The following is a 15328-nucleotide window of genomic DNA, read 5'->3' as shown; positions in this document are numbered from 1 at the left end:
GCTTCTAGGGAGAGTTCAGGCTTGATTGGATCTAGAACTCACTTATTTGCAGGGGTCATTCCATAGAAAAAGAGCTAGGGGAACTCATTAGCATGACTCATTAGCATATGTCACACCCCCTGACATCAGGGGCCCGGCGGTGGACCTGCAAGGCCGGCGGGAGTGCGAGTTCTTCCGTGCCCCCCCCCCCCCCCCCCCCCCCCGGGGGAACGGGTTTCCCCTTGGTTTCCCCCCCCCCCCGAAATGACCTCTGCTTATTTGTCTTTTTGGAGGTCCATGGTATCCGTAAAACTCTCCCCCAATACTGCATTTCAAAGGAATCAACTTTCTTCCTGCCAGCTTAACTTAATGCCTGTGAGGCAATGGGAAACCATAGTCTTCACTGAGGCTTAGTGAAATAGCGTCAAGCTTTCTGGAGCACTTCCCGAATTGGCTACCTTGCCTGTCTCTCTGGAACAGTGAACTCCAGCCATGAGGGTGTTGAACACGTGGTTCAAAATGTTCCTTCAGCACCCCTTTCTCCCTGTCTGTAGAGGAGAACGAATTCATTCTCTATGCCACACGGTATTCCATCCACCGGTATGACCTTTCTTCCGGGATCAGCGAGAAGCTGCCTCTGAACGGATTGCGAGGGGCGGTGGCCCTGGATTTTGATTACGACCAGAACTGTCTGTATTGGGCAGACGTCACGCTTGACATCATCCAGGTGAGGTGTTCTTCAGGGCTCCCAAAGTGCATTGTAACACTTACATACCTGAAGGAAGTACTGTGTAGGTGTTTGGGGCAGGTGGGGGTGTTGTCAGACATATGGGGCAACAAAAGGGAAATCTGTGGGGCTTTTTTGAGAGTACAGACAGCTCTGTTGATTGAAGAAATTCCGGGCCTTTCTGAAAAAGCTAGACTCGAGTTTCTTCTATATGGGGCAACAAAAGGGAAATGTGTGGGGCTTTTTTTGAGAGTACAGACAGCTCTGTTGATTGAAGAATTTCCGGGCCTTTCTGAAAAAGCTAGACTCGAGTTTCTTCTATCTGATAGAAATCCCAAGATTACCCACCAAGTAGCCAGTTTCTGTGTGGCAATACTAAGATTACGGAAATTCTATGGTAGTTAGGTAGTTATGGCAGTTAGATATCAGATTAAATTTTAATCTGTTTTTAATGTTCTACTGATGTATTTTAAAATCTTAGAATATTGTAAAGGTGTACTTCTTCTTGTATGACCGGTCTAAGGACTGTAGAAATAAACTGAACTGAACTGCTGGGGGTGATCAGCCTTAGAAGATTAACAGTCGTGTGGGAAACGAAAGGCAGAAAAATATGAATTTGACTTTTGAAGTGTGGCCCACTTGAATTGGCCTCTTGTCTGCAAAACTCATTGCCAGCTAAAGTTTCCTGTGCTTGATCCAGGTGTGAAAGCTACCCAGCAGCCGCTATCACTACGGCGACCCACTTTTAATGACTATCTCCATAGTAGATCCTTCAGTTTACTTCCCGCGTATAAGAACTGTGTTCACCAAAGTTTTCTCATGGCTGGCTGCTGCGTCTTTTTTTTTTAGCGCCTGTGTCTCAATGGGAGTTCTGGACAGGAAATTATAATCAGCACGGGTCTGGAAACCGTCGAAGCCTTGTCCTTCGAGCCCATCAGTCAGCTGCTGTACTGGGTGAATGCTGGTATCCCAAAGATCGAGGTATGCCTTTGCACGGCCAGGGTGCCCCACTGCTGAGAAGCAATTCCATCGAATTCGCTGCCAGAGGATGTAGTGATGGCCACAAGAATAAAAGGCTTGAAAAGGGGATTAGATAGATTCATGGAGAGTAAGTCTATCAGTGGCTACGAGCCATGGTGACTGAGGGGAATCTCCACATTCAGAGGCACTAAGCCTCTGAATCCCAGAGCCAGGAGACAACATCAGGGGAAGGCCTCAGCCTCTCTGCCCTGTTGTTGGCCCTCCAGAGGAACTGGCTGGCTACTGTGTGAGACAGGATGCTGGACTAGATGGACCACTGGTCTGATCCAGCAGGGCACTTCTGATGTTCTTATCAGGGGAAGGCCTCAGCCTCTATGCCCTGTTGTTGGCCCTCCAGAGGAACTGGCTGGCCACTGAGTGAGACAAAATGCTGGGCTAGATGGACCACTGCTCTGATCCAGCAGGGCTCTTCTGATGTTCTTATCAGGGGAAGGCCTCAGCCTCTATGCCGTGTTGTTGGCCCTCCAGAGGAACTGGCTGGCCACTGTGTGAGACAGGATGCTGGGCTAGATGGACCCCTGGTCATCCAGCAGGGCTCTTCTGATGTTCTAATGAGGACCTCGGCCTCTATGCCCTGTTGTTGGCCCTCCAGAGGAACTTGTTGACCACTGTGTGAGACAGGATGCTGGACTAGATGGACCACTGGGGCTGATCCAACAGGGCTCTTCTTATGTTCTTATGACCTGTCTCCTGTGCCATTAGAGGTATGGGGCAAGGCAAAGAGGGTTTTGAAGCAAATACAGTTATCAGAAGCCGTTTGTTGCGTAGATCAGCAAGCGAGCTGACTTGGAAATGTTTATAGGGGTCAGGGTGTATTACTTGAACCATTTTTGGTCTGTTGGTTTAAGAAGGCTGGCTTGGCTGGTACAGCTGATTTCCCTGCAGTTCCCTCCTTTGACCAGAGTTGGGTGTGAATCTCCACAAGACGTTCTTCAGGTCTGTACACAAGAACATAAGAGAACATAAGAGAAGCCAGTGTTGGATCAGGCCAATGGCCCATCCAGTCCAACACTGTCACACAGTGGCCAAGAATACCAGGTGCCATCAGGAGGTCCACCAGTGGGGCCAGGACATTAGAAGCCCTCCCACTGTTCCCCTCCCCCCACAAGCACCAAGAATACAGAGTGTCACTTTTCCCAGACCGAGAGTTCCTATCTATACCTTGTGGCTAATAGCCACTGATGGACGTCTGCTCCATATGCTCATCGAATTCCCTCTTGAAACCCTCCATGCTTGTAGCCGCCGCCACCTCCTGTGGTGGTGAATTCCATGTGTTAATCACTCTTTGGGTGAATCCAGCAAATGCCTTTCTGTACTCCGTAGTCATGATAAGTTTGAAAATTCCACACCATTTTAGTCTGAGCGCAAGGATTATGGGGCTTTCAGCTCCTGCTAGCAAATAGCTAAATGAAGTTTCCTGGCATAGATGCAGCCTCTCTCTGAATACCAAAGGGCAGGGATAAACCTACAGGGCAAAGCTCTTTCTACCAGATTCTGGTTTGAGAGCTGCCAGAAGCCAGATAGCCAGACAAGGTAGACCGTGGACTGATTCAGCAGGGAAATTAAGTCCTCTCTCCTATAAATCTGCTTGTTTGCGTGAATGGATTTTGTTACTCCACCGTGTTCCTGCAAGAAAAGCTTCATTTGTCTTCCCGCAGAACGGAAACAGTGCCTTGCATTGTACAGCAGCAGGCAAATTATACCTCGTACGCAGTCGTCCCCAGCGCACTTATGAACTTGCTCTGTGGGTGGATGTCGGTTTGCATACAACCACCCGGCTACTTCCTGGTAACAAAAGCCATTTGCTCTAATAAGGTTTGGTTTGCGAGCAACTGGCAAGCTGAATAAGTGAATGGATTCATCAAAGTTACGTGCGGGAAGCAATTTTCGGAGCTTTTAGAGAGCTCATTTGTTTGTTTTTTGTTGGGCGGTAGAGCTGGTGGCATATCGCGCCGTGTCATCGTCCTAGGCCTATAGTAGTGCGGCCTGCAGGCCCTAGGAAGGCCTATATTAAAGTAGGTACCAGGCCTACATTTCCCAGACACCCCCTGAGCTGTGTGATTGGTAAAAGGGGATTTGGAGGGGACACTATGTCAAATTGGGGGTGAGGGGGTGGTGCTTGGGAAGAAGGAATAAAAGGCCTTCCCCAGAAAGGGAAGGTGGTTAACTCGTAGGGAGCAGGGCTGGGGAGAGGCTGCTGCAGACGGAGGGATCCCTCATCCAGGAAGGGGTCAGCTAGCCTGAGGCCTAAGACCAGGAGGCAGCCAGGGACAGTGCAGATAGACGCACTAGAATTTCTTTTTAGTTTGCCTACCTGCCTTTACTGACATCATTATCCCATATGTGGCTTGAATTATTGTTGTCCTTAGAGCTCTTTAATAAACTGTTTGCTACTCTGCCTGGGTCCTCACCCCTCATTCAGTCACCTAGAAGGTATAACCTGTTTGGAGAAGAAGCGGTTAGGGGCAGGGAGGATGCTCTGGGCCCTCCCGAGTTAGACCCACGCAGGAGTGGTGTGAGCCGATAGAGATTCCCTATTCGCCCACCTAAGGGCTGCGGTGACTCAGAGGTTGAGACGCCAAGCTGCAGACCGGAAGGTCTGTAGTTTGGCAGTTTGAGACCCGAGTGCCATGTGACAGAGTGAGCTCCCGTCTCCGGCCCCAGCTCCTGCCAACCTAGCAGTTCAAAAGCAAGAAATTGCAAGCAGATAAATAGGTACCGCTTCGGTGGGAAGGTAACTGCGTTCCATGCATCTAGTCATGCCGGCCACAGGACCACGGAAACGTCTTCGGACAGCGCTGGCTCTTCGGCTTGGAAACGGAGATGAGCACTGCCCCTTAGAGTTGGATTCGAGTGTCTTTCAAGCAAGGGAAACCTTTACCTTTACTATTCCCCCACCTGTGACACGGCGGTTCAAGGAGTTTTGCCCAGCAAGTGGGTACTTGCCTGCTTCACAGTTCTGATTCTGCTCCACCCCCGTGTCAGGTTGGAACTGCAGGGGAGCCGCTTCTTACCTGGAGGTCGGCCCTCTTATTGGGACTGTGCCCTTCTCCCAGGGCAGGATGGAGACCCGAGCAGCGCAGTTTTTGTTGCCTGTTGCTCTTAGAAGCCGTCCACTCATCTTTCCCCCACGTTTTGGTGCTTGTGTTAGGTTGCCAACCCCGACGGAGACTTAAGACTGACAATTTTGAATTCCTCTGTCCTTGAGCGGCCCCGAGCCTTGACTCTGCTACCTAAAGAAGGGTAAGTGGGGTGCTAAATGTACTACCGATGTTGTCAGTAAGCCTCATACCTGGGAAGTCAGGTGTAATACACGCATTAAAAACATAAAAACGCAAATCACATAGCAGAAGAACTCCCAACAGCAGTTAATGGGGGGACGGACACAAAAAGTAATGCGCTTCTTGAAAAGAAGAGAAGAAGAAGAGATTGGAGCCAACCCCGACGGAGACTTAAGACTGACAATTTTGAATTCCTCTGTCCTTGAGCGGCCCCGAGCCTTGACTCTGCTACCTAAAGAAGGGTAAGTGGGGTGCTAAATGTACTACCGATGTTGTCAGTAAGCCTCATACCTGGGAAGTCAGGTGTAATACACGCATTAAAAACATAAAAACGCAAATCACATAGCAGAAGAACTCCCAACAGTAGTTAATGGGGGGACGGACACAAAAAGGAATGCCCTTCTTGAAAACAAGTGTTCACTTTCTGTAAGAGGTAGTGGTGGAGTTTTAAGGCTCCCAAATAGTATTTTATTTTATTTTAAGACATTTACCCTACCTTCCTACTGGAATAGCAGGGCAAAAGTTTTAAAAAACCCAAATAGGATACTAGCAAGCATTAAAAACATAAAAAACAGCATATCAGCTAGCAGAAAAACTCCAAACAGCAATAAAACAACAAGCAGCAGCAACAGAAATGGGCAGTGAGCACAGACAATCACAAAGACAGACAGACACACCAATGTAATACATCCTCACAATCCTGCTGTTTATCAGATTTGGTCTGAGTAGGGATGCCGATCCTGAATGACATCTAACCTAGCAGAGTGAGGACAACTCGCCAGCCATATTTCGTGGCCCACTGCGGGGGGGTGTGTGTGATTTTCAACCTGGCTTGTTTTCTTCGTCCTTCTGAGTGACATGATTTTCTGCTTTGTATTCACAGGTTGATGTTTTGGACCGACTGGGGGGATTCCAGGCCCGGTATTTATCGAAGCGAGATGGACGGCTCCTCAGCCACCTGCATTGTTTCCGAGGGGGTGAGGTGGCCTAACGGCATCTCTGTGGACGACCGCTGGATCTACTGGACCGAGGCTTACATGGACCGGATTGAGCGAATCGATTTCAACGGCATGCAGAGATCGGTGATCTTGGATAGCCTCCCTCATCCGTACGCCATTGCTGTTTTCAAGGTACCGAGAGGGATATCTGGACTCTCGTGAGTCTTTACATCCACCTATGGCAGGGGTCTCCAGTGTGGTGCCCGTGGGTACCATGGCGCCGGACCTGTAGCCAGAATTTTGTGGCTTGTGGGGCAAGAAAAGCCATTGAGCCAATAGAAAGTTGTTACCAGGATAGATCTCTAAATTGCAAGCGGTCAACCACTTTAGATGATGATGATGATGATGATGATGATGATGATGATGATGATGATAATAATAATCTTTCGATTTATTGATCGCTCAATCCTTGCAGAGCTGCCGTCTCTGAGCGATTTACAGTTACTCATGTGTTGACACGGGACTAACGATGGGGGTAAGGGAGGACAACATATATCATTTTTAATCACACATACTTCGCAGTCGACAGGGAGTTTGGTCAGCTGTAAGCATCAGACATGTTCCGGCAGCATTCTTTAGTCGGCGTCGCTTGATGTTGTCAGCATTTTTCTCAGTCGCAGCGCACCACGCGCGGCCCTGTCTTTTGTCTGCTAACCATGCGCCCCCGGGGGGGGGGGGGTTAAGTGTGCCCACCCTCTCTAAGGAGTGGTACCCATTTTATCTACTCGCCGAAGCTTTCGAACCGCTGGGTGAACGGCGAGCTGGGGACACGGCTGGTAGCTCACACCAGTGTGGGGCTCGAACTGACAGCAGTCCTGTTCAGCTCAGATGTTTAACCAGAGATGACAGTTCTCAGCTGCTGCAAATTAATCACTTCTGCCAGCCGAAGCACCAATTCTGATAACAAGCCGGCAGGTGGGGGTGATGACTTCTATACGCTTAGGCAGAAAAACTCTCTTCAAGGAGCCCAGTTTCTTGACACAGAGTTAGAAGGGATCCTAGAGGTCACCTACTCCAACTCCTTTGCTCAGTGCAGGAATTAGTCAACTACAGCACCCCACTCTGCTTCAAGGAGAGCACATCTTTTAACAATGTTTTAAAAAATGACTGAAAAAAGAAGTAACTGCAGATCTTCCAGAGGTAGCTGCAGCCTTGCTTTGGGGAGGGGCAAATGTTAACTGCACAGTTCACCAAGCCTTTCCTTTAAGAACTCTCATCATTCTGAGCACGGCAACTAACTGACGATTTTAAAAGCTGCTGCTGAAGTCGGAGCAAACTGATCTTCCCCGAGGCAATCGCAGAAGGACTTTAATATGTGCATGAGCCACAAAGCTTATCTAGTTTGCAGTTCCCCTCGGGCTGCTAACATTCAAATCCAGGTTGAGGGGTTGCCCCTAGCAACTGATAAGGAAAAGATGTCCTTCTGTACGGGATGTGATGTCCTTGCGTGCAAAATCAGAACTTCATCAGGAACAGAAGTTTTTAATGGCTAGTTTTCTGCTCTGGGGATTTCAAAGGGCAATCTTTAAGTGGAACTTCTTGTTGCTGCTTGGGGTTTTTTGGTCATATCCTCACCCCCTTGGTTTCTAAATCCGATTCTAAATTGAGAGATGGGGCAGCCTAAGTTTGAGCTGGGTAAGTCCCGGGTTCAAATCTCACTTCTGCCACTGATTCGCTTGGTGGCCTCAAGCAGACCACGGCTCTCACCCTCCATGCCGTGTCTGCAAAATGGGGAAAATAACAGTGACCTGCTGTCAGACTCCCAGTCAAGTTACTCTCAACAGCTCTCTCTTTGGCAGTGATAAGTTTATTGAGGAGTATGATCCGGAGCTGCGGTGGCTCAAGTGGTTAAGACGCTGAACTGCAGGCTGTGGAAGGTCGGTAGTTCAGCAGTTCGAGACCCAGGTGTGCCGCATTACGGAGTGAGCTCCCGTCTCTGGTTCCAGCTCCTGCCAACCTAGCAGTTCGAAAGCAAGAAATTGCAAGCAGATAAATAGGTACCACTTCAGTGGGAAGGTAACAGCGTTCCGTGCGCCTTGGTGTTTAGTCATGCCGGCCACATGACCACGGAAACGTCTTCGGACAGCGCTGGCTCTTTGGCTTGGAAACAGAGATGAGCATCGCAACCCTAGAGTCGGATTCGACTGGCTTTCGAGCAAGGGAACCTTTACCTATACATGATCCAGAATATCACTTGTGTTAGAACTAAAGATTTTGGCAGGCACCTGCTTAATATAGGTAATTCAAACAAAAGCCCCTTCCATCCCCCAGGCACATGTCACACATGCACACCACGCCTAACGTTGCTATCGCAACCAAGTAAGATAACATATGTCTTGGTTATCTACAGCTCAGGCTGGTACAAAGAAGCTTTCAAGGACATCTTTCCTGGGAACAGGAAAGGAGGCCCGACTTGCAAGGAAAGTTATGGCTTCTAGAAGCGAAAGGCCCCAGTCTCACACTCATTCACTCACCCCCTCCCTGCAGGAATTCCCACCCCCCAATAGTCATGGCAACCAAAGCGAACAAAGTAAGCGAGGTTTGACACCTACCTTGCAGAGTTGTAAGATTTTCAACAGGATAAAGTATGTAAGGTTCTCTGAATATTTGATATGGGTGAAATAAATGCCCTGACCTGGAAGCCCAAGCTAGCCTGATCTCACCAGATCTCAGAAGCTAAGCCAGGTCAGCCCTGGTCAGTATTTTAATGGGGGACCATCAAGGAAGTCCAGGGTTGCTACACAGAGGCGGGCAATGGCAACCCTCCTCTGAACATCTCTTGCCTTGAAAACCCTATGGAGTTGTCGTAAGTTGGCCGCAACTTGATGGGGGGAAGAAAAGCAAAAAGGAGAAGGAAGACATCATCCAGCATACCCCCCCCAACCCCCCCCGATTCTGTTTGGGGTTGGGGCCAGCCCCTGAACCAAGCCAGGAGCCCCTCCCCAGCTGGTCTGGCGAGTTCAGTTCCCCCATTTCTCCCGGCTGTAGCTCACTGCGGCCGGGAGAAATGGGGGGAATCACCGGGGAAGGGTTAAATGGCTGGCAGCCAGTCCGTTTCGCTTCCTTCTGCTTCGAAGGCAGTGAAAGGAATCACAGCCATTTCAGCCTAGCAGCCATTTGGACCTATCAGCTCAGCAGCAGCCCCTGCAGCATTAAGGTGTCAGGTTTAAATAGACCCAAACAGCCAAACTGGAAAAACGTCCGATAAATGTTCAAGGAAGGTGCCTTTCCCGAACATCGGTCCGGGGGATCCGAACCGGCCAAAGTTTGTGTTGAATTTTGGCTCATGAGCCGGTTCGTGCCCATCTCGAATAATAACATTAACTTTAATAAAGTTAATCAACATATTCAGAGCATATGCTTAAAAGATCTTTGTTTTGCTTTCCTTCCCAAGCTTATCTATACTTGCGGTACTTCACCAAATATCACTGCTAAAAGAGAAGAGGTCTGTTTTTCAGAATGAAATCTACTGGAACGATTGGTCTCAGCTGAGCATATTCAGAGCCTCCAAATACAGCGGATCCCGAATGGAGATTTTGGTTGGCCACCTCACCGGTGTGATGGATATGAAAATCTTCTACCGAGGAAAGACGGCAGGTATTCCCGGGACCGTATTCAACGTTTTCTGATTTGTTCCGTTTGTTTGTATTGTGATAACTCCTTGGAACATTAAGAAAGAGCACAGAAACGGATTATGGTGCATTCTCGGAGCCAAATCTCTACCAACCTGATCCGCACATCTGGGTTGGGGGTGGGGAGACAAGAGATAAAACCCATTCATTGTGTCCAGTGTAGAGTCACCAGCTCTGGGTTGAGAAATTCCTGGAGATTTGGGGGTGGAGCCTGGGGAGGGGAGGGTATGATGCCGTAGAGTCCCCCCTCCAAAGCCATCATTTTCTCCAGGGGAACTGATCTCTGTAGACCGGAGATCAGTTGTAATTCTGGGAGATTTCGCGGACCCGCCTGGAAGCTGGCAACCTTGATTATTATGCTTGCTGAAAATGACCGGAAGATTGAAATAACAAGGCTATCCAGTTGGGAAGGCAGATTGGAAAGCTGGAAAGCTGTAACTCATGAACACCAGAAGCCGCGGACTGAGCCGGACCTTTGTTTTGTCTTTCTTTTCTTTTTTTTAGTACACTTTGTTAAGTGTTACAGCATGGGTGTCGAACCCATTTGTTATGAGGGCCAGATCTGACATAAACGAGACCTTGTTGGGCCGGCCCATGTGTGTCATAAAATGTAATGCCAGGTAGCGGAGAGATAAACTTTAAAAGGGACACAAATGGGGTTTTTTTTACTTAAAATAAAAACATTCTTAAAACATTAGCACTCTTGCAACATTTTGTTTATTTAACATTAGCACTCTTGCAACATTTTGTTTATTTAACAGTGTCTGATAACTGACACCTCTTGCTCTGAATTATTGCATCAAAATGTCTGCTGTTGCAATCTTGAGTATGCTGTTCAGGTGTGTATCTGTAAGCTGCAAACCTACGATGATGCAGCAGCAGCAGCAGAACTGGAAGAAGAAGCAGAAGACAGTTCCACTGTGGGCCTGATAGAAGCCCTCTGGGGGCCTGATCCGGTCCCCATGCCGCATGTTTGACACCCCTGTTTTAGAGTATACAGGGGTGAGGGAAAAGAGGAAAAACAAAATAACAAGTCTTCTGCATGTAACTCTTCTTCACATATCATTTCAGGCTTTTAAGAGATAGATTGTGAAATTTTAGAAGTTCATATAGGCTACTTCATATTGTATCAACGAAATCATATCTTTATATTTCTTTCTCATCCAATCGTAAAATGGGGTCCATAGCCCAACAAAGTCTTCTTCCATTTGTCCTTTTAAAATCAAAGTGAGTTTGTCCATTTCTGCACTTTCCATGGTCTTCATTATTAGATCTTGTTCAGAGGGTATTGTTGGAAGTTTCCAAAAAGTTGCATCTAAGATTCTAGTTGCTGTTACCGCATGAATTATAAAATATCTTTGATTTTTATCAAACTCATCTGGTATACAATTCAGTAAAAATAGTTCTGGTCGAAAGGGTAATGAAGTCTGCAAAACTGCCTGTATAAATGTATGCACCGTAACCCAAAACGTATGTATAGTTTCACATGTCCACCACATATGGTAAAACGTACCTACGTGTTTCTTACACTTCCAGCGACTATTAGACATGTTTTTATACATTTCAGCCAGTCTATCTGGTGTTAAGTATCTGCGGTGGCTCAAGTGGTTAAGACGCTGAACTGCAGACCGGAAGGTCAGTAGTTCAGCAGTTCGAGATCCTAGTGCCGCGTGGCGGAGTGAGCTCCCGTCTCTGGCCCCAGCTCCTGCCAACCTAGTAATTCAAAAGCAAGAAATTGCAAGTAGATAAATAAGTACCGCTTAGGTGGGAAGGTAACAGCATTCCGTGCGCTTCAGCGGCTAGTCATGCCGGCCACATGACCACGGAGAAGTCTTCGGACAGCGCTGGCTCTTCAGCTTGGAAACGGAGATGAACACTGCAACCCTAGAGTCGGATTCGACTGGCTTTCGAGCAAGGGAAACCTTTACTTTTACCTATAAAACATCTTATACAGGACCTTTGTTTTGTGAAAGCCAGTCTTGTCTACTCCAAATGGCAGTGGCACTCCAGGGACTCAGATAGCGACCTTGCCCTTCACCCGGTCCTGATCCTTTTAACTGGAGACGGTGGGGATTGAACCGGGGACCTTCTGCTTGCAAAGGAAATGCTGTCCTGCTCAGCCGCAATTTGCACCTTGTTACCCAGGCATTTACCATTTCCACCACCCCCTCTCCTGACAGGGCAGAACGCCTGCAGTGCCAAGCCTTGCAGCCTGTTGTGCCTCCCGAAATCCAACAACAGCCGAAGTTGCAAATGTCCCGAGGGAGTCCCTGGCCATCTGCTCTCCTCGGGGGAGATGAAGTGCGACTGCCCACGTGGGTATCTTTTGAAAAACAACACCTGTGTAAAGGAAGGTAAGGAGCACACGCTTGCATTCTGGGGTTGGCCTGGGGCTTTACAGTACTCCACAGTTCATCTCTTCACACTCGGCATCAGTATAAGAACATAAGGGAAGCCATGTTGGATCAGGCCAATGGCCCATTCAGTCCGACATTCTGCGTCACACAGTGGCCAAAACCCAGATGCCATCAGGAGGTCCACGAGCAGGGCCAGAACTCCAGAAGCCGTCCCACGGTTTCCCCTCCCTCCAAGCACCAAGAATACAGAGCGTCACTGCCCCAGACATAAGAACATAAGAGAAGTCTTGTTGGATCAGGCCCGTGGCCCATCCAGTCCAACACTCTGTGTCACACAGTGGCCGAAACCCAGGTGCCATCAGGAGGTCCACGAGTGGGGCCAGAACTCCAGAAGCCCTCCCACTGTTGCCCTCCAAGTACCAAGAACACAGAGCATCACTGCCCCAGACAGAATGTTGTGCCTAGTAGCCACTGATGGACCTGTTATCTGTTTGTTTGTCTGTTACAAAAGCATGACGAAGTCTCAAGCTTTGAAGAGCGTGCCAAAGAATGAGAATGTTGGACATTTTGAGACAGTTTAGGGAAATGCCCCCATTACAATGGACCCCATGGGAGCAGAAAGGAGAGCCTGCCATTTGCAGAGATGCTCATGAAGTGGTCTTACAGAGCTGTCACATTCCACATCATCCTCGCATTTGGAACAAGGAGCAAGTTCTCTCTCCTGTCCCAATTTTGCTAATTTTTTAATGCCCCCGGAGGGGATTTTTTATTGCATTTTCTATAAACTACAAACTACAATGAAAAAATAGGGAGGGAACATCTACATCTAAGGAGAAAGTAAAGAAAACCACTAATAACTAAAACCCCAAGAATAGGAGATCATTACATCAGCTGTGGTGGCTCAAGTGGTTAAGACGCTGAACTGCAGGCTGTGGAAGGTCAGTAGTTCAGCAGTTCGAGACCCGGGCTGCCGCATGACGGAGTGAGCTCCCGTCTCTGGCTCCAGCTCCTGCCAACCTAGCAGTTCGAAAGCAAGAAATTGCAAGTAGATAAATAGGTACCACTTCGGTGGGAAGGTAACAGCGTTCCGTGCGCCTTGGTGTTTAGTCATGCCGGCCACATGACCATGGAAATGACTTCGGACAGCGCTGGCTCTTCGGCTTTGAAACGGAGATGAGCACCGCAACCCTAGAGTCGGACTCGACTGGCTTTCGAGCAAGGGAACCTTTACCTTTACATCAGCTTATATAAATGTTAGTCTAAAATGCTAGTACTACATTGGACATAGTCGATTAAGCTAAATTGTTTATCTTTTTAACCATTTTTTTAACTGTTTAAAGACCACTCCAAGAGCATCATTTATAACAAATGCTTTAAGGCACCATTTAGAGTCCTTCAGCCTTCACTTTGTTTTATCTTTTCTAATCCTCAATTGGTATTCTCGTTTAGGGGCAGCCGCCCCCTTTTCTGAAGCAGAGTCCTCGTCGGAAGACACAGAGTCCAGTTCGCCACTAGATTTGCTGTCATCTTCTTCTTTAGCGTCCTCAGCTGGCTCTCCCAGTTGCAGTCTCAAGACCTCACGCGCTTTGGAGACAGAGTCAATTTTTTCTTTTTTTATCCTGAAGTTTGAAAATGACACCTTCGGGGGTCAGCCGTTTATTTTGCCATTTTGTAGAAGCTGATATGCTTAACAGTTGAGGAATAAACATGCTTCTGTCCAGAGGAACTGGTTGGCCACTGTGAGACAGATGACCCTGGAGGTCCCTTCCAGCTCTATGATTCTGTGATGCTGGAATAGATGGACGATTGGTCTCATCCAGCAGGGCTCTTCTTATGTTCAGATGGCAGTCTGTTCTGCTTTGGCCTGTAGGTTCCCAGCAGCTCCCAAGGCCAGCTTTGGGGCCCCCGGGGCAAACAGTGCCCCCATCTGCCCACCACCAAGGCCCCCCTCATGTCCTCCTTTCCCCCTGCACACACCCCTATCTGCCAATGTATCCTTCTCCCTCTTGCAAGCAATGCTCCCTCTAAGCTGTGGAGTCCTGTGAGCAGAAATTCTACTTTGCGAGCTGCTGGCATTAAAGCTGTGCGCGAGCGATTTGGCCGCTGCCTAAATCAGTTTGCTCTGGAGCCCTCCTTCCTGAGCTAAGGCAAAAATGTGTGAGCCAGAGGCTAAAAAACGGTGAGCCAGCTCACACTAACTCAGCTTAGAGGGAACACTGCTTGCAAGCCCTTCCGGCACTGATTCTCCGTTGTCTCCACCACCTGCATACCCTTTCCCTGGCAGCACTGGCCAGTCTATGCACGTGAGAGTGCTGCTGCCATCGGCACCAGGAGGTCCACCACTGTGCACCACCCACAAGCCTTTCCTCTATGGCTCCTGGCAGTTGGGCGCACAGGTGCAGAGGGGGCGGCAGGGGAGGGGCGTGGGTGGGGGGTCATCAACAGTAGTAGTTCTGAGCCCTGGCTGCTGGAGGCTTCACCTGACTTCTGCCAAAGCACGGCAGAATGCCAGAAACTGGCAACGACTTGGATATAGATAAATTGATGTGCTCTGTTGTCTTGGACTCTGACTGTACCTTCTTTAAAATTCTTCAGTTTGGTGTAGTGGTTAAGTGCGCGGACTCTAATCTGGGAGAACCGGGTTTGATTCCCCACTCCTCCACTTGCACCTGGCTGGATGACCTTGGGCAAGCCGTAGTTCTGATAAGAGCTGTTCTCTCAAGGGCAGTTCTGAAAAGAGCTCTCTCAGCCCCACCTACCTCACAGGGTGTCCGTTGTGGGGAGGGGAAGGGAAAGGAGTTTGTAAGCTGCTCTGAGATTCCGAGTGAAGGGCGGAATATAAATCTAATCTCTTCTCCTTCTTCCGTCTTCCTTTGTTCTGTGCTTGGATTCTTGCTCGCCCGCACCTCCCCGGCTGCCGCATCCCAGAAAACACCTGTCTGTCCAACCAGTATAGATGCTCGAATGGGAACTGCATCAACAGCATTTGGCAGTGTGACAACGACAACGACTGCGGGGATATGAGTGATGAGAAGAACTGTCGTATGTTTCCTGGTTGCTTTTCTCTAGCCCTGTCAACATACTCAGCAGAGACTAACAGAGAGCCAGCATGGTGTTTGTGGTTAAGAGCGACAGACTCTGATCCGGAGAACTGGGTTCGATTCCGCACTCCTCCACATGAAGCCGGCTGGGTGACCTTGGGTCGGTCACAGCTCTCTCAGAGCTCTCTCAGCCCTCCCCCCCCATAAGTCTAGCTTGCCGCTTTAGTGGTGCTTAACGCTAAAGGGCTAGAACTTAAGGCTGCCAGACATTC

At 48.8% G+C, this 15328-nt stretch overlaps 1 protein-coding gene across 1 annotated transcript in view; it reads left to right on the top strand.

Moving 5' to 3' along the window:
• Nucleotides 1-15328, top strand: part of SORL1 (sortilin-related receptor, L(DLR class) A repeats containing) — a 145385-nt gene that overhangs the window by 58332 nt on the left and 71725 nt on the right. Inside the window, exons 14-20 of the mRNA XM_015421578.1 lie at nucleotides 511-706; nucleotides 1556-1687; nucleotides 4899-4990; nucleotides 5912-6158; nucleotides 9485-9623; nucleotides 11839-12012; nucleotides 14944-15057. Of these exons, the coding sequence (XP_015277064.1) occupies nucleotides 511-706; nucleotides 1556-1687; nucleotides 4899-4990; nucleotides 5912-6158; nucleotides 9485-9623; nucleotides 11839-12012; nucleotides 14944-15057 (1094 nt within the window). The remainder of the gene's footprint in view (nucleotides 1-510; nucleotides 707-1555; nucleotides 1688-4898; nucleotides 4991-5911; nucleotides 6159-9484; nucleotides 9624-11838; nucleotides 12013-14943; nucleotides 15058-15328) is intronic.

The sequence above is a fragment of the Gekko japonicus genome, unplaced genomic scaffold (assembly GCF_001447785.1).
Source record: "Gekko japonicus isolate JY-2015 unplaced genomic scaffold, Gekko_japonicus_V1.1 scaffold1542, whole genome shotgun sequence".
In the NCBI taxonomy this organism is placed as follows: Eukaryota; Metazoa; Chordata; class Lepidosauria; order Squamata; family Gekkonidae; genus Gekko; species Gekko japonicus.
The sequence above is the reverse complement of the archived record's forward strand: the minus strand, read 5'-3'. Positions and strand labels throughout refer to the sequence as shown.